The 23,951-nt window shown below is 39.4% G+C and overlaps 2 protein-coding genes across 6 annotated transcripts in view; one reads left to right on the top strand and one right to left on the bottom strand.

Moving 5' to 3' along the window:
• The first annotated feature begins 1,482 nt into the window (after positions 1-1,482).
• Positions 1,483-4,376, top strand: LOC109014024 (2-oxoglutarate-dependent dioxygenase DAO-like). Of its 5 annotated transcripts, none has more exons than XM_018996334.2 (4): positions 1,483-1,502; positions 2,940-3,330; positions 3,530-3,845; positions 3,981-4,376. In XM_018996334.2, the coding sequence occupies exons 2-4, from the start codon at positions 2,972-2,974 to the stop codon at positions 4,227-4,229; spliced, it is 924 nt and encodes a 307-aa protein (XP_018851879.1). In that variant the 5' UTR covers positions 1,483-1,502; positions 2,940-2,971; the 3' UTR covers positions 4,230-4,376. The 5 variants fall into 5 exon arrangements, with proteins under 5 accessions (XP_018851879.1, XP_018851876.1, XP_018851877.1 ...); XM_018996331.2 differs by lacking the exon at positions 1,483-1,502 and adding an exon at positions 1,561-1,733; XM_018996332.2 differs by lacking the exon at positions 1,483-1,502 and adding an exon at positions 1,561-1,726.
• Positions 4,377-5,362: 986 nt separating this feature from the next.
• Positions 5,363-23,951, bottom strand: part of LOC109014015 (probable apyrase 6) — a 34,791-nt gene continuing 16,202 nt past the window's right edge. The window contains exons 6-8 of the mRNA XM_018996316.2: positions 11,696-11,793; positions 6,423-6,619; positions 5,363-5,847 (exon numbers count right to left, since the gene is read on the bottom strand). Coding sequence (XP_018851861.1) covers positions 5,577-5,847; positions 6,423-6,619; positions 11,696-11,793 — 566 coding nt within the window. The 3' untranslated portion in view covers positions 5,363-5,576. The remainder of the gene's footprint in view (positions 5,848-6,422; positions 6,620-11,695; positions 11,794-23,951) is intronic.

Consider the following 23,951-nt stretch of genomic DNA (forward strand, 5'->3'; position numbering starts at 1 on the left):
TATTTCTGTCAGTCCAACGCAACCGCCACACGTGTTATCCGCTAACCAAATTCTCTAGTAAACCCCATCTATTTTTATTTTTTATAAGAAATAGACTTAATTTTATCTATAAAAAAAAAATTAAATTCGTGACTAGTCAATATAGAAAAAATTTTAAATACAAGCTAAACTACATATTTATTGTACGCCTCCCCGCACACAAATTACTTTGCGATGGGTTGTCTAAACTTTTAGAAACTCTCATAAGAGAGTATCACTCTCGGTATAAAACAGAGATAAAACACATCCCTACTTCCTAATGAAAAAAGGATATTCCAACTACCCCATCCTTCAAATAAGGAGAGGTATCCCAACCAATCCTATCATCCATAAGGGAAGGGGTATCCAACCATCCACCTATGGACAAAAATCCAATTGTTTATTTCTTTTATTAAAAAAGATAAACAAAATACAAACACCAATTAAAACCCTACAAATGATAGAGGTACCCTACATAGATAAACAAAACACAAAACCCAGCCTAAAAAAGGGCAGCCCTAAGGTTGCATCTCTAACTTATGGCCGCCACCCTTCTTCAAGTTTTTTTTTTCCTCTTTCCTTTTTTTTCTTATTTATTCCTTCTCTTTTCTATTCTTCTTCCTCTCTCGCTCAACACGCTTCTTCCTTAGCCCGATCTTCTTCTACCGCCCGTCCTCTGCGCGAGCTTCGACAGCCTCCACCTGGACTTCCTTCCTCCACCGTCCCTCTCATCCAGCCTCGGCTTCGCCCACCCAGAGCACGAAAACTGCAGCCACACGAGCACCCATCGGACAGAAACCCCACCTATTTAAATTAGCAGCTAATCTATTAATTCAGTTTAGAAACTCCATGCATTTAAATTGGTTCCAAAACTCAATTGAGTTGAATCTAATTTTAAGCTGAATTTAATATTTAAATACTCAATTTTTAAATTACTAAACTCATTTCAACTCAAAACATTTTTACACGTGGAATTCACAACTTTTTTCAACTTAAAACATTTTTATACGCGAGACCCATAACTTTTTTCAATTTTTCATAAAAAGTATTAAATTTATTTTAACATCAAAACACACTTTAAACTCAGTTTAGATGGGCTCACATAACTTCTTCTACTATTCAACTCACTATTATTCATAAAGAACTCAACTCAACTGAGTTGAGCACAATGTCCAAACGTAGCCTTAATGAATTTGGAACACATGCACAATGCATTATCCCATTTCGTGTCCAAAAAAAATAAATAAATATAAATAAAAGTCACTATTGGGAGTATCTATTCTGCACACATGATGTGGCATCATATAGACCACACATCTCTCTAAGTGAGTGTTGGAAACAATCAACTAGAAGTAGTCATACAGTGAGTGTAAAGTATGCACTGCTATAGCAACTTCTCTCTAGCATTACTAAAAAAAAAAAAAAAAAGGGTCAAAGTTGGTTGGCGCGCATAAACCGCCCAATTATTCAATTTTCACATCATGGTTCGTATTTGTGTGCATGCATTCGTCAATAATCTAATTATGGCTCAATCTCTAGCGAAGAAGTCGACGATCTAATCAATTAATTAAGTAAACACGAAGAAAAATAAGTCTACAAATATGCCTTGCACAATAACACATTGTTTCAGGCCAGTTTGAGGCTACACGCACTTCTCGCGATCAAGAAGTTCATTAACTGATCTGTTACTGAGGTTAAGCTGTTTTAGGTTGCAGGTTTTGTCTTTATTTTTCTCTGAGTCTGTTTATAACTTTCTCATATTCTGCATGCATGGTTTAGCAGCGCATACCAACTGCTTGATATTTTGTCCATATGAATTCTGTTAAGCCTAGCCGTTTGTATATATACAAATTTATATTGCTCTGCTACATATATGAGAATCAAATACATTTCTTTCAAAAACTCTATCATGGCATCAGAGCTGGGATACGACTAATATTGTCCTCCATGGCTGGTGAAATCTCCTCCTCCGAAAAAGACCGCTCCACCAACTTCCAACTCCCCAGTAATTTTTCTCACATTGTTTCCGTCAAACTAGGTTCCGACAATTACCTCCGTTGGCGAGCTCAGATTATCCCATATCTCCATGGCCAGGAACTCTTCCATTTCATCGATGACTCTTCTCCTCCTCTGATCCTTCCAGCTTCCTCGCCTTCTCTGTCACTCTCCTAGCAATCTCAAACCAATCCTACTTACCTCCAATGGCGTCGCACAGACCACCTTCTTCTCAGTGCCCTTCTATCATCCTTCACCGAACCAATTCTTGCCCAATAATATCTGAAGCTTGCTGTCTATTGGTTGGATAATGTTCTTATCTTTATTGGCTATCGCTTGATCTGTCCACTTGCTTTGTGCTTGGAGCAATTATTATGGCTTTTTATTCCCAATAAATTACTTTTTTAAATCTAATTAAGGCACCTGATCATTCAATGCTACTATGAAATCAGCTATACGAGAAAATGCCCATTTTGTGTTCCAAATCTAAAAGATTACTATATTTGGCATGTCATTTCATTTGTGAAAGTGATTAGACTGATAAACGAAATAACCATAATACTCAATTTTAGTTGAATTGGATAGAATTAATCTTCACCCCATCTTCACCCATGCAGTTAAAGATGAGCCCAAAAAAACTAAGTCCGATCGATTCTTACAAAGTATTATTGGTTACATGTGTGCTATAAAAAAAGACTTGTCGTTTTAGTCAACATGAGTGCCTGCATCAGACCCATTAATGATCAGACCTAAGCCAATAAAGAATCAACACCTAGTGTATATTATATAAGTAGTTTTAGGTCTTTTCGTTACATGATCTTTTGTTTTAATGGTCAAAACCAAACAAGCCGCCATCAAACCAACGTTACAAATTAATGCCATTGAGTACTCACTGTCCTTGTGTATTCGTGGGTGTTTATTTGAAGAAGGGAAGAGGACAAGCGAGCGAGCTGCAAACATGAGTACGGAGGGCGACAACTCGAATCATGTAGTACCGATTATTGACATGCAAGAATTTGATCAAGATGTAGAGCATTATCGGAAACTCAGAGAAGCAGCCGAGGAATGGGGTTGTTTTAGGGTCGTCAACCACAATATCCCTGTGGGTCTCATGACACAAATGAAGAAGGTGGTGAGTGAACTGTTTGAGCTTCCCACAGAAACCAAAAGGCACAACATCGATTTGATTACGGGCAGCGGCTACTTGGCACCAAATGTTGCCAATCCTAATTATGAGTCCTTGGGCCTCCATGACTTGGGTTCCCCTCAAAACTTGGGTGGCTTTTTCTCTCAGCTGGATGCCTCTCCTCACCAAAGGTTTGTTTCCACTATATCATACACGCACATGCATGATGCTAAGGTCCTTTGGATCATCAGATGATATAAGGCCTGTTCTTCAAATGGGAGAACTAGGTTCGGACCCCCATCCTGTATTAAAAAAAAAAAAAAACAAACACAGTGCCTATGATACAGTGCATGCACCTTACCAATTGCCTCATCTTTCTTGTATTGGCAGGGAGATACTAGAGACTTATGCTCAAGCAATACACGAGCTGGCCCTTGATTTGGGGAAAAATTTGGCCAAAAGCATGGGGTTGGTCACCGACTTGTTCAAAGAATGGCCTTGCCAGCTTAGGATGAACAAATACCACTTCACTCCTGAAACCGTAGGGTCTTCAGGTGTACTGGTACACTCAGATTGTGGGTTTCTAACCATAGTTCAAGATGATGAAAAAGTTGGTGGTCTTGAAGCCATGGACAATTTGGGTGCATTTGTACCAATCCGTCCATGGCCAGGAACCTTCCTTGTCAATCTTGGGGACGTTGCTAAGGTAATTAATTAAGAACCCCATGTCTTTGATCATTTATTGCACCGCCAGCTTATTCAATATATATATATAATTTTAATCTAAAAAATATCATCATGCATGATTGTTCGTGATTGACATGTACGTACGACGTTGAAGCTATGGAGTAATGGAAGGTTTCTTAACGTGAAGCATCGAGTAGAATGCAAAGAATCAAGTATCCGATTTTCAATTGCCTCATCTATCTTAGGACCGAATGAGGGAGTAATGGAAGCCCCACCTGAACTTGTGGACACTGAACACCCCCGTCTTTATGCCCCGATTACTTATGAAGATTATAGGAAACTCAGACACACGACAAAATTGGCAACTGGTGAAGCCCTCGAGCTGCTGCGCATCCACTCTTGATTCATTGCATACATGGCGGCCTTTATCTCCACCATCTTTCTATGTCAAGCTATGTTATGACCATGCTATGTTGGAAAGACATGGTTTTATAATAATCTTCTTTTTGGCATTTTATTTGATGAGATTACAACATGTTAATTATAATGATTTATTTTCGTAATAATTATATATATATATATATATATATTATTAATTAGAATGCATTTTATTTGTCCATCAACGCCGGACGTAGCTAGGTTGCGTCGATGGACAAGATGCTCTACTGGGTAAGGGACTCTGGCTGGCTGCTGACCCTTGTGAGCATCACTGCATGCCTGGGGTGCATCTCTGCATGCCTTCTGTACGTACAGAATCTGTAGCTTTTCTTCTTACGTACTTTAATTTGGTAAAATTCCAATGAAAATAATCGATCGTTTTGTACTTTGATGTTATTATACATATAACATAGCTTTTCTTTATATAATGTTAATTTGTCTCGGTACATCCATTTAACTTATACATTAAAGAGACCACTCATAAGAGGTTTTTTTTTTTTTTTACCACCAGCAACCATATATACTGTATGGATATTAAAAATCTTGATCAAATAAATGCCCGGGGACTCAATTTAATAGGTTTTGCTCAAATAGTTTCATCACTAATTAACATGTTAGGGCACTGTGCCTGTGCCTTGCACGTGCCATCCTCACCCCTACACACCACACCACACCACACATAATTTATAATTTTTTATTTTTTATTTTATTTTTTTTTTTTGTTTTATTCATGCTAAACTAAATGAATTCTTTTACTTATCATCTATACACCACACATTTGGCAAAATTTAAAAAAAAAAAAAAAAATCATTTATAGTGTGGTATAGGGATGACGAGTAGAATTTTTCTCTCATTCTGAAACACCTAAGCATATAAACAAAGGCGTACCATGAATGCTATGAGACGTGGTTCGCAATTCAGAAAGCCAAAAGTGCCTTCCCTAAACTCAACTACCCAACATCAGAATAAATGGTCTAACACCAGGGTGTTTTTTAGGCTATTGTTACGAAGAAATACAGAGTTTCAACATCACCATGAGGAACTTGGCAAATATCATCAAGCAATGTATATAATCATAAGTGACATCCTTGCCCAAACTAAAGAGCAAATCACTTGAACTTCCGCTTACTATCATTACAAAATCATAGGGGAGTGAGTGCCTTGCAGTTATCCCTGTATATTGTGGACAGTGTGGTTGGTCTTTTCAAGCAATAAAACTCATTGGTGCTATAGTGCTCTCATAAATTTTCTAATGAATTTACAGAGATTCCTTCCAAATGAACAAAGAGTAGAAAAATGTTGGGTGGATAATTTACCTAGGGACACGAGTGACAATATAGCGCCCTTTCTCTAGATCATAGATAGTCTTTAATTGTGGTTTCCGCCATCGCAGTACAAAGAATGTGGCAAGTACAGCTATTAATAGAAATGCAAACAAGGAGAAGTATGTGACTGATTCATTTCCAACAATCTGGCCCAGGTTACCAGGTTCCAACTGGAGTGGCTCTGACATTGTTTCGCTGATGAAAGCTCCAAGCGTCCAGTCAAGGGGAATGCTTCCGGTGTGATTTGCAAATCCAACCCTACAAATATTTATTTTAACCACAATATCACGGATTTTTGTTTCTGATAGTGGGGAAAAAAATACTTGCCTCTTCTATACCAAATCCAATACATTACTAAAATTAGGCCACGACTAGAAGCTTCAACGGTCCAACTATACAGTTGTTAGCATCGGAACACATATATACCATATTTGAAGAAAGTTTTAAGCTAGCAACCGAGAACTTGGCTATCTATCTTCATTACAAATTTACATGATCAGTGAAAATCCCTATTCAACACTAATAATATTCAGAAGATGTGTACAATGTACGAGAAATGTGAGCAAATACTTTTTCATTCTGAAGAATTAAACTAGTTTAATATGATACCAGGAACAGTCTGGGTACTTGCAAGTTGATTCAACTTGATTAATTTTTAAAGTATAGATGAATGTATTAGGCATTTCAGTTTATACCACCCTATGCATTAGGCATTAATTGTTGACATCTGTATGAATGCTATTCTCTTTTTTCCCACCAGTAACATCTGGATGAATTCTGTTTGCCACTAGAAAAGTGAAAACAATTTGGTCTGCATCCAAAAGAAATGATACCTCTTTTCAGTCATAGGGATTCCAAGGCTGTCATGCAATAGGGCCATCATATACGCTGAAGAGAAGCAGTATCTTGACAAATCCAAGTCATCAATATAACGATGCTGAATTCTCAGCTTACTCCAATCATCTTCACAATAGTGTTGACCAGCTGCCTCCAACCCCAACAAAGATGCCGTAGGAAAGAGCCCAAAAAACTGTACAACATAGAGGCAAGGAAAAGTACTCAACTAAGGTTATTAAAACATTGAAGGGAAAAAAAGAGTACGCAAACATGCTTTGGCATTGACACATTGTTCACTCACTGGTAAATTCAGTTATTATAAGTGAGATTAGAAGTCTCATCTCCAATCCCAACACATTGTTCACTGAATGATACAATGTTTTGATTTTGCTCCTATTCAGTTTACTTCTCTCCTATTCTTCATGGTTTAGCAGTACATACATGTGTTTGAAGGTCCAGCTGGGTTTAGTTTTGATTTAATTATTGGATCTATTGGTTTCCAAGTAAAATTCAACCCTTAGTTAATATCTGAATCTCACTGATTATTATTGGTAGGTCTATGTCTCCTTAACTACGTTTCTATTGGCAAGCTTTTCTGTTTTTCTTTCGTTCCATCCAGTTGAAGGTGGGTTCTTGAGTTCTCAGTGGCTGGTATACTGCTGGAGGTTACCATTGTTGGCTGTTGCTACTATCTACTTCTGTTGTGGTTTCGGCAATTACTATGGCTGGCTAGGTTTGAATTAATTTCCTTCTACATCTAGTTAGTCACATCTGAATCTTCATTCAACGCTCCCATGACAGCTAATCTGAATGGGAAAAGACACGTTTTGCGGGCCAAATATGCAGGGATATTTTTTAAGGTCAAAGGACCATCGTCACCTAGTTGAAGATGTGCCCAAAGAAACTGAGCCCACTTTTAGCTCGTGGGAATGTTACAACATTGGTTCCTCTACTTATCAAACAATATCAGTTCCCTCTAATTTATCTTGGCACTGCTAAAGTGGAGGAGCATCTACAACGTGTATTACAACATTGGTAATGTTGCTTGCATCCATGCACTTTCAAAACAATACTTTGACCCAATACCAAGTACTCAAAAGTCTTGGGTGCACAAGAGAAACTCACCACGAATGAACTCAGCTCAAATGATGTTGCTCACATGTATCAGCAAGGTACGGACTTTGGTTAAACCGCTAATTTGGAGTTGACAGCTATACAAAGGCAACCCTCAGTAAAGTGGATTGGCCCTTAACCTCTTTTAGTTTTCAAATGTGTTTGACCTTGTTCACAAGCTAATTAATTTTGACAATATAGATTATTTATATTATATTCTATAACTTCATCCACAAATTGTGACAAACTTTGGCTTTTAATAAATATCTTAATATAATTTTTAAATGCATATATCAACAATGGTATTAATATTGCTCCAAACGACATGTATCACATAGGAATATGATTTTATCTGATCTTTTTTAAATACATAAGATATTCTCATCATAAATTTAAAAATTATATTATAAAAATAATAAATAAGAATTATTTGAGTTTATATGATCTCATACAAGTTAAACCAAGCTTTATAGGAACCGAAAATTAATCAAGCTCAGAACCAGTGTGTTGTGAAGACCTGCCCGAGACCCCCTCTTCCTCTAAGACCCCGAGACCCATTTTCAACCACTTTCTTTGCCAGTTTTCTGCCGGAGAGGAGGTGGGAGTTTTGGCTCCCTCTTCCGCTCCCCCCTCCTCCCCTTTTCGTATCTCTCTACACTGTCCATTTTTTCCAGCTTTCTAGTTGTTTTTGTTGTCCCTTTTCCTCCAAGGCTGAAAAAGAATGATCTGCAGCTTTACAGCCAAACCGAGATGCATGCACCGTACAAGGGTTGGTGTGCCAAAACGATGGGTGTGTGTTGCTCATGCACTGCCCAAAGTGGCATGTGGGGCCCATGCACCTCCCTTCCTCAGAGCCCAATCTGCCACATTTGCCGGCCCAAAATATTTCCCACCCTCTAATCTTCTAGATCTGACCATCATGGCCGCAATGTGACCAGTGCATGAGTCGCAGCGCTGGTGCAGATTCTGATGCCTTTCGAGCTCACCCAATCTGTAATCAGCCCATATTCAACTCTATCTTGATTTTCCTAAACCTAAAAGCTGGAATACCCTTATATCCAAAAGGAAAGTCAAAAAATTCAAACCGTTCCCATTCGATGATCACCACCACTCCCGTAATCACTTGGTGGTCTCTTTCTGCCACAACCCTAGAGCCCCACACTTTTTCACTTCAGCCCCCGGCGCGAGAACCACACTTATTCCTTTGGAAGAATGTGGAGTTTTGCAACTACAAATAATGCAATGGAGTTTGGTTTTCAATCTGTGACATAAAAGTTGTCACCTTTCACCACAAAATCATGAAGACGAGGAAGTGGATCTCCTCAAGAGTCTTTCCAGAACAATGAAGTGCGGCTACACCAACCACCATGGTCTTCGGCCTTGGATCTACAATTCACTTGTCGGATTGTACGAAAACTGCCACTTAGTGCAGCTCCCCCTTGACAGGGAAGGGTAGAGAACATTTATTTGTTCGCAGTGGCCACGTTTTATTCTCGTGTTGTACTAATTGTAAAGCGGTGTTTGTCGGGGGTCCCCCCACCCTTTATTCATGCAATCCTCTTATCTGTTAAATATTTTTTTGAAAAGTAAAAGATATTTGCATTAATAAGAATAGGCATAGCCCAAGTACACAAGGGGGGTATACAAGAGTTTACACCTAGCTAAGAGGAAGAGATAGAAACAAGAAAATCATGAAAATTTAAGCCATTACAATCTACAACACTCGCCCATAGGATCAAAGTTTTAACAAAGAACAATCTAATCTCCTCCAATGTTTGCTCCTTATCTTCAAAAGTCCGATCATTTCGTTACTTCCATAGGCACCAAAGAATACAAATAGGAACCATCTTCCACACAGCTGAGATTTGTAGTATTCCGTCCAAATTCTTCCAACTTCATCCCATAGATTTAGCTTTGAAAGAGGCTCCCAAAGGAAGGCCAAGGTATTTCATGGGGAGTGAGGAGACCCTACATCCAAGAATGTTGGCCAATTGCCGGTGGTTACGAACATTTCCAACTGGGACCAGCTCCGATTTGGATAGATTCACCTTCAATCCAGACACAACTTTGAAGCTAAGTAGGAGAGCCCTTAATTAATAAATCTGATTTTGGTCTAGCTTACAAAATACCAAGGTGTCATCTACAAACAACAAATGAGAAATGTTAAGGGTGCCCCCCGATTGGTGTCACCAATCAAAAATCCAACCATAAAGCCATTGTCAACCATAGCGGATATCATCCTACTAAGTGCCTCCATAAAAATGACAAAGAGAAGTAGGGACAACGGATCACCCTGTCTTAGACTGCATGAACTGGTAAAGAAACCAATTGGATTGCCATTCACCAAAACCGATAACCTCATAGTCGAGATGCAATATCTAATCCATGAGCACCACCTCTCCCCAAATCCACACCTCCCAAGCAAGTATAATAGGAAATCCCAATTGACGTGGTCATATACCTTCTCCATATCGAGCTTGCATAGAACACCGGATTCTCTTGATTTTAATATGCTATCTAGCCATTCACTGGTGATTAGTATTAGATTCAATATGTCTTCCTTTTAGAAAGGCATTTTGGGGTCTCGAAATAATCCCCCCCAAGACCTCCCACAAGCGGTTAGCTAAAACCTTGGAGATAATCTTATACACCATATTCATGAGACTAATAGGCCGAAAATCTTTAACATTCAAAGCCCCAACCTTCTTGGGAATAAGTGCAATAAAAGTGGCATCAAGACTTTTCTCAAACTTACCAAATGAGAAAAATTCCTGGAAAACCTTCATCAAATTATCCTTCACCGCCTCCCAAGAGGATTGGAAGAATCCTATAGAGAAGCCATCTGGACCATGTGCTTAGTCTTTGACCATCTTTCTTACCACTTCATAAACCTCTATCTCGTTGAAAGGCCTATCCGTCCAGGCAACACTGTGTTAAATATTATACATCAAGCTTGCTTAGAAAAAAACACCAAGCTTTATAGAAGCTCTATCGTTTGCTTTGATTATAATTTTGTCGTCACAACTGACTCATTTAATAAATTAAATTTGCTGAAGTTAGTAATAGTGATCAACCAAGCAGAGTAGTCTTGTTGGGACAACAAGAAAAGGAATAGAGGAACAGCAAAATGAAACAGTAGTAACCTTTCAGTTATTTCATTTTTTTTCAGTTAGACACACCCAATAAGTCTTGAACTGAGGATCTCGCCCTTTGTCCCATTGGTGGTAAATTCCTATTAGAACTAGAAAACCTAAGCATCGTAACTTTTCAATGAAAGAAGAAAATTATTTCAGCCTCTTTTGTTTTTTTAGTGTGAAATTTATGCGATACATTGAAATTGATGCATCCCCAGCTGTGATGCCTAAATTTCTTTCATCCTCTCCTTTCGTTCTAACTTCTGGTCTGGCTACATTTTAGTTTATCATGACTATTCCAGCCCCTAAATACAAATTAATACTGATCTTTTGTCTATAATTACAGCACCATAGCCTTCTACCTAAACCTGACCTGAAGTCCCTTTTTACTCATGTTCTGTTGCTGAAACTAAAGATCCTGCTCCAGCATTGGTGTCAAAACTCTAACCCTATGTCAGACAGATCTGACATCTATAGGAAAAGATCAAGTGCTCATTAATATAGCATCACAGTTCTGAGCGAAAAGATCAAATGTTGCAAGCCTGAACCAAACTACTAATATATATTTCAGAAATCACCAAAAGAATATTTAGATCCTTTAAAAGAATTTGTAAATTGCTGTATTTAAAACTCTTAGTTGAACGTAAATACCTGATCTCATTATGGTATGAATCCACACTTATAAAAAAAAAAAAAAATGAATCCACAGGGTTCCATTTCTGATGCTATACGTCAATCAAATAAGAGGCCCACACAGTTCAACTTAAATACTAGAGGGTTTTGTTTTTAAATTATTTATAACTTACTCTGTGGCTTTTGAACCTATGGACTCACCCTTCACAGTCCAGCATTCTTACGGAGGGAGGTGGTGCCATATGAACTATAACTTACAGGCTACATTTGATCTACATTATACTAGGTAATAAGACCTTTTCACCTCAACAAGTTGCATTCATTGACTATGAATGTAATAAGCATGTAAAACTAAATTGTTACAATTGCGTTATGTCATTGTCACAAACCTCAGAAGTAAATAAGAAGTTTTCCGAAGAAATTGGCTTGCCTGGTAACTCAGAAAAGATGGATGAAACAATTTTGCAAGGCAGCTGCAAGCATTTATCTGCATTAAAATGAAGAACTGTCAAGAAGACAGTCTACTTGAATATTGTGAAATCTAAAATCCAATACTTACACAAAAGAAGATTTCTAAGAAAAAAAGAATAGTGGCAAAAGGAGATGCAAATGTTTCTAAGTCAATATATTTTTATATAATTATCACAAAGCAAGTTATAAATTTATTGAAATAGAGGTTTAATTATGTTATACTATTGGATGTGACATACATGCCATTAAGGTATTTACTACATTAGCATTTGTACCATTCGTGTGAATCTAAGAATTGATCACATTATTTTAGAATTTCAGCATGGACAGAAGCTGTGATGAAACATATGCCACATCATGTGGTACCAGAAAGTGATTTTAGATGGGAAAGAATTGTGGAAAATGATACATGTAGCCGACTTTGATGAATATGGATGATCCATAGAGCAAACCCCAATTTGATAGAAATTAAGTCAGTAGTTCAATTAAACTGAGTTCTCAATTCTGATCATGAATATAAAATTATAATTACCAAGATCATGCTTTAGGTTTATTCTCGGACTTTGATCAGAGTCTACGTGCTATTTTTCAGAGATGAAACAAAATTAGTTAAGAAGTTTTCTCGGCTGTAGTCTTTCAAGTTGCCAGCTTACCAGAATAACCCTAGTAGGATGAGCATGTAGTCTAGCTAAAAACTTCCACTAAAGACAGACAAAAGGCAGATCCATAGATCACGAACAAACAACTCACATCCGCCGCATCCCTCCCCAACTAATTTAGAAGCAATTCAAGGAATTACAATTTGTGGTAACTTCATACTTCTACATGCAAAAGTGTAAACACACAACCATGCTAAAATCTGGGTCCCTTCTACAGGAGTCTTAATGTTTTGATTTAAAAAGATGATACAAAAATTTCTGATGATGAAAGACTATTTTAATAACTAGCAAAGGGAAAACGTGCCATGGAAAGTAGAAATAGATTACTCTACACTATTGTGGACCATTATCCAACCATACAGAGTATCAAGAAAGGAAGACTTGAGCTCCAACACTGTTTTCTTGCAATCCTCGAAAAAACACTCATGTCTTTCCCTACAAATACACCACAACATCAAGCGGTGCCACCTTCCACAATGATGCATATTGATGGCTCTTAAACTATGCTTTCCAACATGATAGGAAATCCACTACCCAAAAAGGCATCACCCACTCTATCCCAAATAGGCAAAAAATCATTTTCCATAAAGCAAGGCAAGAGAAGGTGATCCAATGTTTCCTAATTCTTCTTACACATACAACACTGATTAATTGCTACTATACCCCGCTTCTTCACATTTTCCAATGTAAGAATGCTCCCCAATGTCGCTGTCCACAAAGAATTTCACCCAAGGGGGAGCCTTGTTCCTCCAAATAAGCTTCCAAGGGAAAGAGGTCAACATTGTAGAAGGACTTCACAGTGTACCTCTTTTCCTAGATGGGCCTGATACCAATCTATCGTCATTGCTGCTTCCCACCCAACTCAAATACAACCAATCAAAAAGCAATGAGGAGATCTGCTTCCCAATCATTTGCCTCTCTAGCAAATTAACATGCCAATGGAGAGAATCGTGTGAGAGTTTATAGTGACATATCACAAAGCATCCTTAAAAGTGTGCGATTCGGAATAAATCTGGGAATGCATATTTCAAGAGTCGGTCCCTGCACCACACATCATGCCAAAAGCCGATCTTGGACCCTACTCCCACCACAAATCTAGTAAGACGAAAGAACTCCCCCCAACGCCTTCTATTGCTCTTCCAAAGCCACACTCCAAAAGACCGTTTATTTCAAGAGAACACCAACCGCCACCCAAACTACCACTTTATGTCCATAAGCACCCTCCATAGAATCTCTCTCATAAGCATATCACCGTAGCCATTTCCTCAAAAGCGCTGAATTAAAAGAAATAAGTTTCTCACCCCCCAACCCACCTTCTAACACCAACGAACACACTTTTCTCCATTTCACAAGATATATCTTATGCTCATGACTCCACACAAAAAGTCACATTGTAGCTTCTCAAGATGATTTGCAACTCCAACAGGAAATGGAAATGATGATATATTATACATAGGTAAGTCGGATAATGCTCTTAATCAAAGTCCTGCTTACACCCTTTGACAAGTACAAGCGTTTCCAACCAGCCAAGCGGCAGTCCATCTTGTCTATGACCCATTCAGAAAGCTCCCAAGAGAGGACCCGGATAAATCATTGGCAAGATCCAGATCCTACATCCAAGGATATCTGCCAAACTAGCTACATTCTCAACATAACAAATAAAAGCAATTCCGATTTGGCCAAATTGATCTTAAAACCAAAAACTGCTTCAAAGCATAGGAATATATAGCATAAATATCAGAGATGACATGACTTGCCTCACAACTTACTAAAGTGTCATTAGCAAATTATAAGTGAGAGATACTAAGTTGAAATCCATTCCTCGCTCCCACATGAAAGCCTAATATCAACCCTCTCCGCAATGTAGCATACTCAAAGCATCCATAACAATAAAAAAAGGGGACCCCTTATACTCTTTGCTTTTTGTTATTGTTTTTTTTTTTTTTATTCCATTGTTAAAGACCTCTCGAGCTGCTAAAGAGACCCCATGGGACAAAAACCATGGACCAAAACTAAGAATCGTACTGAAGAGGTACATCAGGCAATCAAACCACACCATTTCTCCCCAAAGCCGCACCTTCTTAACATGTAAATTAGAAATCCCCATTACACAAGATGACATGCCTTTTCAATGTCCAACTTACACAACAGTCCTTGTTCCCCCCGACTTCAATCTACTATTATTTGCCTTTTTACCATTCATGGCTGTCACTACCTCACACACCTCAGTTTCCCAAATGGGACTTTCCAACCACCAGTCTTCATCCTCCTCAAGCGAAGTAAAGTGAAGTCCATCCAACTTGGTCTCCAAGTGAACTGTTCCAAGTACAGATTCTATAAAATTGCATGATGTGATTGCTAATCTCCATAGGATCAGAAGAAGCTATGCCATTAACAGGTAAGGAGTATTGTTCCTCAGTGAATTGACCACTCTGAAAAACTTTGTACATTTATCCCCGTTCTGAAACCATAACACTCGATTTTTGTCTCCAACATATTTTCTCCATCAAGGTTTTCCTTTCCATATCACCAATAAGCATTTCCTTCCACAACTTCTCTTCAGCATCGAACAATCTTTCTACCAAAATCACTTCCATGCCCTTTAAGTCTTCAGATAGATAGACATCACTGAATACCTCTGGATTCGAAATTAGGATAGCGTTTACTATAAACATTCCACTTTAAAATGTGCTCCCTAATAACATCAATGTTGTATATTCCATGGGAAATGTATTTGCACATATTCAAGAAGCCAAAATCGAAACTCAAAAAACAAAGTGTAAACAATGTAAAAGAAGAAAATACTAAATTTTCTGAAAAGTTTAAATTTTATATCTACCTCTGCACATCCAAAGAGCAGTCCCGGTCTTAAATAGGATAAGCTCAAATGTTCCTTTATGAAAGTTATGCTATTTGATGGCATGGATATCAATCCAGGCTTGAAGTGAAAATCTGATGTGCTACTCTCAAGAATCTTAAATAGGACTGCATCGCAAGATACAATGAAGACCAAGCAGAGGAATTTTTTGAAATCTCTGACCCCTTGGGTTTCACAATGATTCAAATTCATTGCCACTTGACATTATAAAAATGCTTATTGAAGAGCACCAGCAAGTACAATAATCGCAATTTGTAAACATCTTTGACAAGAGACGAATATGTAGTATGAGGGGTTGGAGCTCTAATGAGATGAATGGAAGCTATGAGGCTGAGTTTTAATTTGATTATTATTTTTTTACTAGAACCGGGCTATGGGTTGAGTTATGGAAGAAAATCCGCAGGGTCTGGGAGGAGTTTACCCGATATGTCAGATAAGACATCCTATAGCCTTTGGAATGGAAACACTAGAGAGATGTGAAATAAAGCAGCAAAGGCAAAAGAACAAAGAACGAGTATATACAAACTAAATAATAGGATGTTGCATGGTACAAAAACAATTATCTTTTTAAATATCAATTGGAAAGGAGTCTAATTTAGGTGAGATCACTGGGCTCTAAAGACCATAAGGATAAGGCATATGTGGAGTAGGTGAAGAGGATGGAGGAGATGACTCTAGATGAGTAGAAAATACCAGGTAGGGATTGAATTCAGAGTGGACTGGGTGAAGCAGCCAGCATGAGAGTATATCTTTTTTTTCTTTTTTTTTTTTTATAAGTAAAAATATTGTATATATCAAAAGGAGAAACCAAGTACACTGAATGTATACAAGAAAACACCTTGCCCAAAATGACCCAACAAGCCCCTAATGACCCAAAAAGCCCATAAAAAAACCAACCCAAAGTACATCAGACCCGACCCCAATCCTTGTTTCTCGTAGAACTAAAACTCTACCCGAACACCAACCCCAACACCTTGATACCTGTCTTCACAATACCCTCCCTTTAGACTTCCCTCTAGTTGAACTACCACCCTTAGCATCGTAGTTGATTGTCAAAAAGAGACACTGTAACTCCCTGCTTTTCTTGAAGCTTGATTTGGTTTCAAGTGTGTGGCTTGCCTCGATCGTAGTAATTAGTTCATTAAATTGGTCTTCACATCCTCCATATGAAATTCCCACGAACTGCTGAATCTCATTAATTTTAGGCAGAATCCAATCCGCTATTGGAGGAAGAGAGACCAGGGGAGCCACAATATCCCCATCAACCTGCACTCTCGACTCTAGACATTCCTCTACACAAGGCACCAACGCCAAACCAATTAGTTCTCCAGTAACTCCATTGGTTCTCTCCAATAGTATCGGGGTCCCCATTTGAGATTCTGGGATGACAACAAGACCCTTCACCTCTGGGATGATAGCGGATCCTACATCTCCTTCAGACCTCGGCAGTACACCTTTTTCCTTCAACTCTAATGAGGGAGCCATAGTTTCTTCTGGGACCAAGGGTGTAATACCGACTATCGATCTATCATGTGTTACACGAGGCGAATGACATTCCATTACTGATGTCTCTACGCCAATACCCGATGTAAACCCCACTTCAAATAACCCAGATTTCCTTTTGACCCGACATACTCTCCTGGATCTGGTTATAGGGACAGGGCCGAATCCGATCTTCCGTTTTCTTTTTTCTAAATTTAAAAGATTCGGGCCTATCATGTTTCTTACCACCCTGCTGCCTCCAGATGAAAGCCGATCTATTTTCGTAGACATGAAAGTTATTGTTGTCTTCAACTCGACAAGTTGTGTTTCCATCTCCTTTAGAGACTTGTGCATCTCGACAAGCTGGTCTTGAGGTGTGATTGGCAGACCCCCCACACTCTGAACCCCCAAAGCATGTCCCGTCTTTAGAGCTGCCGCATAGGATTGCCTCGCCACCGAGGATGTACTTGGGTCTTTCTCCAAGTTCTCCCTCCCTACCACACCACCTTGTCCTTCCAAGCCGTCACTCCCTCTCTTACCGAAGGAAAAATGATGCAGCACCTCCCCCATCCTTCTCCAACCACTGCCCCCCTCTTCAGGAATGAAAATAGGTAATAAGTAATATCTTTTTTTTTTTATAAGTAATAAATTATTTCATTGATAAAGAAAGTAGGCATAGCCCAGGTACATTGGAAGTATACATGTGAATACACCTATTTAAGAACTAGAAACAGTTACAAGGAAATCATGGAAGCTGAGACCATTCAAATCTAGAGCAATGGCCCACAAAAACAAAGTCTTCCAGAAAAACTTCCTAAACTCTTCCATGGAGCACTCATGATCCTCAAAAAGCCTCTCGTTTCTTTCACACCAAATACACCAAAACATACAAATGGGAGTCATCTTCCACACAGCCTTGATCTGTGGTGTTCCAGTGATCCCTCTTCAGCTTGCTAACAATTCCACCACCCTACCCGGCATTACCCAAGCTATTCCCATTTTGCTGAAGAAATAACTCCAAATATCTCGAGTAAAATCACAATGTAAGAGTAGATGGTCCGTCGTTTCACCACTATTTCTGCACAAACAGCACCAGTCCGTGATGATAAGGCCACGACGTCTACGATTATCTATTGTCATAATCCTCCCTAGAGCTGCTGTCCAAACAAAGAATACTACCTTGGTTGGTGCTTTACTCCGAGTAATGCTAGAGAAAAGCCACTATAGCAGTGCACACTTTGCACTCACTGCGTGGCTGCTTTTAGTTGATTGTTCCCAACACTCACTTGGGGAGATGTGTGGTCTAGATGATGCCACATCATGTGTGCAAAATGGATGCTCCCAATAGTGGCTTCTATCTATATTTATTTGCTTTACTCCTCTATATGGTCTTCCATGGAAACTTATGCCTTTGTTGCATAGTAATAGAGTCCGAGAACTTCCCTTTCCTAGAGGGTCTCCATTCCAACGAATCTTCAGTTGTGGCCACAATAGGAGTGTTGTACAGTAAGTTCAGAAACTCCACCAAACAAGTCACTTCCCAATCATGAGCATCCCGAGTAAGGCTAATATTCCACTCCTGTGAACCTTGGTTAATTACCCGCAAATCAGCCACCATAGTTTCCTTCTCCCTTGCAATACTGAAAATTGTGGGATAAGCCTCCTTCAAGGCCGTGTCTCCCACCCACACATCCTTCCAAAAGTTGATCCTACTCCCATCCCCCAAACACAATCGAGTATTACTAGCAAAAGAACACCAACCTTTCCGTATATACTTCCATAGCCCCACTCCATAAGACCCCCTACCTTCTTTAGAAACCCAACCCCCTCGTTCACAACCATACTTCATGTCAATCACCCCTTTCCATAAGGCTCCCCTCTCATTGTTATAACGCCACAACCATTTACCTAACAAGGCCTTATTAAAATATCTCACATTCCTAACCCCCAAGCCACCATCCCTCAAAGGAGAACATACCTTGTCCCACCCCACCAGGTGGAATTTAAATTCATCTCCTATTATACTCCATAAAAAGTCCCGTTGAATTTTCTCCATTCTAGTTGCAATACTTACAGGAAGGGGAAATAAAGATAAGTAGTATGTGAGAAGGTTGGATAAAGTACTTTTGATAAGCGTGATACGCCCCCCCTTTAGATAAATACAATCTTTTCCACCTGGCCAGCCTCCGCTCAAATTTTTCCAGCACCACCTCCCAAATTGTCTTAGCTTTGAAGGAAGCGCCCAACGGAAGTCCAAGGTACTTCATTGGCAGCGAAGAAACCACACAACCCAATATGTCAGCCAACCCTCTGATATTGTTTACATCACCAACCGCAACCATCTCCGTCTTAGCAAGATTAATCTTCAACCCGGATACCGCTTCGAAACAAAGTAGGATGGCCTTCAAAGATTGAATATACCCTACATTTGCCTCACAAAATAGCAAAGTGTAATCTGCAAACAAAAGGTGAGAAATAATGGTAGAGCTGTGGATATCTCCTACTGAGAAGCCAGAGAAAAAACCTCCCTCTACTGCAGCCAACACCATTCTACGTAGCACATCCATAACTAGAACAAACAAGAGGGGTGACAATGGATCACCTTGACGTAGTCCTCGCGAACTATTGAAGAACTCCACGGGGTCCCCATTTACCAAGACTGAGAAGCGAGCCGTTGACACAGAATACCTCATCCATTTCCTCCATCTTTTCCCAAAACCACATCTCCCCAACATATAAATCAGGAAATCCCAATTAACATGATCGTAGGCCTTTTTCATATCTAATTTCCATATAATACCTGGAACTCTTGACTTGATCCTGCTGTCCAAACATTCATTAGCTATAAGTACCGAGTCCAAAATTTGTCTCCCTTTCACAAAGGCATTTTGTGAATTAGAAATGATCTTCGTCATGACCGAACTCATCCTATTAGCAAGGACTTTTGAAAGTATCTTATAGACATTACCCACAAGACTAATCGGCCTATAATCTTGTACCTCTATTGCACCAGCCTTTTTAGGAACTAGAGCAATAAAAGTAGCATTTAAGCTTTTCTCAAATTTGCCATAAGTGAAGAATTTCTAAAAAACCAACATTACATCCTCCCTCACCACTTCCCAACAAGATTGAAAAAATGCCATAGTGAAACCATCCGAACCTGGAGCTTTATCTTTATTCATTTTCCTGATTACTTGTTGTACCTCTTCCTCTTCAAAAGGTCTTTCCAACTAGGCCGAACTATTTTGATCAATGGCCTCAAAGGCTAAACCATCTACAGTAGGCCTCCAGGTCTGAGATTCCGACAACACATGTTCGAAATGGGCAGCCACATACTCCTTTATCACAACCTGATCTGAGAATGCACCACCATCTATATTCAGGGACTCAATGGAATTGAACCTCCTATGTGCATTAGCAACTCGGTGAAAAAACTTTGTGCATTTATCCCCCTCCCAAAGCCACAATGCCCTTGACTTTTGCCTCCACGAGATCTCCTCCATTAGAGTCAGACGTTCAAGTTCAGAAACTACTTGATCTTTTCGGTTGTTCACATCTTCTACACCCTCCAAGCTTTGTAATTCTTGAAATAAGCTCTTCTTCTGTATAGTTACATCACCAAATACCTATTCATTCCATGTCTTCAAATCCTTCTTCAAAGCTTTCAACTTTCCAGCCAATACATTGCTCGGATTACCCTCAAAGCAGTATGAATTCCACCATTGTCTAATCAAATCCACAAACCCCTCCGTTTTTAACCACATATTCTCAAACTTGAACGGTCTTCTACCTCCTTGAATGCCACCACAATCTAACAAGACAGGAAAATGATTTGAACATATCCTTGGGAGCCTTTTCTGGCTTAAGTCTGGATATTGTAGCTCCCACGAGGGAGAAATGAGGAATCTGTCTAGTCTTGACCAAGCTTGATAATTAGACCAAGTATAATTACCTCCCATTAGAGGTATATCCATCAAATCTAATTCAAAAATGAAATCCGAGAAATCCACCATGTCTTGATTTTGTCTTCCCCCCCCCCCCTCCCGATCTTTCGCTGGGAAATCTTGTCACGTTAAAATCCCCACCAATACACCAAGGAGCCTCCCACCAAGAGCATAAGTCAGCTAGCTCATCCCAAAGCAACCTCCTCTCACTATCTAAGTTAGGGCCATATACCCCAACACAAGCCCATACGAAGCCATCCTCAATATTTTTACAAACACCCCACCGAATATTCTCTCACAAACTCATCAATGCTCTCCACCACCCTCTTATCCCACATCACCAACACTCCACCCGAGGCCCCTTTCAAAGGTAAGTATGCCCAATCTACAAATTGACAACTCCAAATATTCCGAATAATTCTTCTATTGATAAGCTTCAACTTTGTTTCCTGCAAGCAAATGATGTCCAACTTCCATTGCCTTAATAAGACTCTTATTCGAAGGCGTTTATTAATTTCATTCAGTCCCCTAACATTCCAACTTAGAACTTTTGGCTTCATTTATCAACTAATCCAGCCCTCCCCTTGTTTCTACCACGACTTGCACTTCCCTCCTTTCCATCGTAATTAATGGACCACGTCAACCTCTTCAACTCCCTCTCCCTTTTTGACCCTGCACCTTGATGTCCTGCCTCCATGGCTATAATCAATGCCTTGAACTGCTCTTCATAGCCCTCACACGAGATTCCCATACAACTTTGCAATTCTTCTACCTTTTTCAACACCCAATCAGAGGACACACTAGGAGGGATCATACTTATAGGGGTAGGATCCCCTCCTGCTGACTCCTCCCCCTCTTTTGAGTTTACACAAGGATCATAAAGCATCAATTGTTGCCCTTCATCTAACTGCCCCTTATCCGACGTACCCCCACACTCCATAGTCTCACCGTGAGTCGAATCTGCCCCCCTCCCCCCACACTCCAGAGCAGCAAAATGACCTTCTCGGACTCTATATCAAAATCGAGTTTAAAAAGGAATAAAGAACTAAAATGATTCACTCGTTCCATTGATTAATATTCAAGGGGTGGGGAGCTCTAGTCACAGCCATACCAAAGGGAGGGCATTGTTGGATTCTTTATTAAGACTGATTCTTTCTCGAAACATGAGAGGATTGAATAAGGCCACCAAGCACCTTAAAATTAAAAACCTTCACCGTCAATGGAAGGTAGATATTGTTTGCTTGCAAGAAACCAAGCTGGAAATTGTCCCTCGAAGAATTGTTTGAGACTTGTGGGGTGTGTCATGCAGGTAGGACCTAATTGCCTTCCATAAGTGCATTTGGTGGAATCTTGTTAAAGTGGGATAATGGTATGGGGGAGAAACTTGAAGAATGTGAGGAACATTTTATTGTGGATTTTGTTTTTGGCACCGAGTGTCCAAGAACACTGTCCCAACTAATCTCGGGGTGCACAGGCTCTTGACAAAGAGTTTCCAACAAGTTCACCTCAAGTAATTCAAGGGAAAAATCCCACAATCTTATGGCCCCTAGAGATTGTTTGCACCCAAGAGGATTCAAACCTTAGACCTTAGAGGGTGTAGACCACCAAGACCAAAGTCTTTTCCACTTAAGCCAACCACCAAGAGTTCTTTTTCCTTTAAAAATGTATAAGATGGTATCTTGTGGACTTTTGAGGGCATCTACGAGGCAAGTTCCGATAGTGAAAAGTATTTGTTGGAGTTCGCTGGTCTTAGTAGTAGGTGGGAAATGCCGTGGTGTATCAACAGGGTTTCAATGTCACTCAATTTTCAAGTGAAAGATTAGGCGAAACTCATCTTTGTTCCACAATGGTGGATTTCTTATACTCATCTATGAATAGGATCTTATTGATATTTCCCTAAATGGGTCTCCTTCACGTGGTCTAGTAATCGAGATAACCATTCTTGGTATAGAATTGATAGATTTGTCGTATCCCCATATTGGGAAGCGTACTTTCCTAATGTGTCAAAAGAGACTACCCAAACTTTGCTCGAATCATTTCTCCAGTATCTTAGACTATCGAAGTCTTTGAGCAGATAGAAGGCATTTCCAATTTGAGAGTATGTTGTTAAAAGCAGAAGGTTTTCTCAATAAGGTTAGGCAATCGTGGCCATCCTACCATTTCTCCAAGCTTTACTTTCACTAGCAAACAAAATGCATTGAAGAATGACTTAGACTTGTAATTAACAAGTCTTTGGAAATGTGGAGCATTAGAAGAAGTTTTTGGAGGAGCTTTATTTTTCCTTGATAAGTCCTTGTAGCTTGTAGGCTTCGAAGGCTAAGAGGAGAGAGCGCCATCTAAAGCAGAAAGGCCATAGAAAAACCAAGTGATTATTGCTCTTGAAAGGGTTATGTTGATGGAGATGGTGTCTTGGAGGCAGAAATCAAACGCTTTATAGCTAAGAGAGGGCAACAAGTGTACTAAATTCTTTCATCTAGTGGCTAACTTGCATAGGAGGAACAATGCTACTAAGATGATTGACATGGGTATGTCCAACAATAGTCACATAACATCATGTCAAGTAAGCTAGGTTGAAGCCCCAATGGAAGTGATCCTGATGCAACAACCGATTGGGTTTTAGGTCCATCATAACCGGCCCAATATATATCCATTTTAAGACTTTTTATGACTAAATTGAAGTTCAAGATGTCATATTTCCAACCAGACAAGTTTTAGTCAATTTGGAGGTGTGCACATGGAGATATGACCGTTTTAAGTGGAGTAGTTGGGGCTGCCCGAAATTTCAGGATCCTTTTTCCTTCCTACTTGACATTTGATAGCATGCTTTGTCCCCTTGACTACTTTCCCATGAATTTAGCATGCTTGTCTTTAGATTATTCTCAATCCTATGCTTAGAGGGTTGTTCTAAGCTTCTATAAGTATTTGAGTTTTTAAGTGTAGAGTAGACTAGAGTTTATGAATTGAATCAGCCTTTGGCTTTGTGAGAAGAGAGAATTCTCCTTCTTGTAATTTTGTATCTCTTTGGTAAAATCCTTAAGAGTGGTGAATTCCTATAGTTCTGTATCCCTTGTTTTAATCCATTGGGTGGCGATATTCTATATCCCTTTGGTGTTATTTCTTGGGTGGTGAACTCCTATCTTTCATTTCTTTGTGTGTTTGTTGAGTTTCCTTCACCTCCATTTCAATCCGGTATCAATGATGACAGTCGATA

This window comes from Juglans regia, chromosome 14 (assembly GCF_001411555.2).
Source record: "Juglans regia cultivar Chandler chromosome 14, Walnut 2.0, whole genome shotgun sequence".
NCBI classification, from domain to species: domain Eukaryota; kingdom Viridiplantae; phylum Streptophyta; class Magnoliopsida; order Fagales; family Juglandaceae; genus Juglans; species Juglans regia.

Excerpts from the sequence above, each read along its gene's own strand:
- LOC109014024 (XM_035685058.1), top strand. The coding sequence starts at position 2,843 with ATGGTCAAAACCAAACAAGCCGCCATCAAACCAACGTTACAAATTAAT. Across the intron at positions 3,331-3,529 it reads GATGCCTCTCCTCACCAAAG|GGAGATACTAGAGACTTATG; the intron begins GTTTGTTTCCAC and ends TTGTATTGGCAG. Across the intron at positions 3,846-3,980 it reads ATCTTGGGGACGTTGCTAAG|CTATGGAGTAATGGAAGGTT; the intron begins GTAATTAATTAA and ends ACGACGTTGAAG.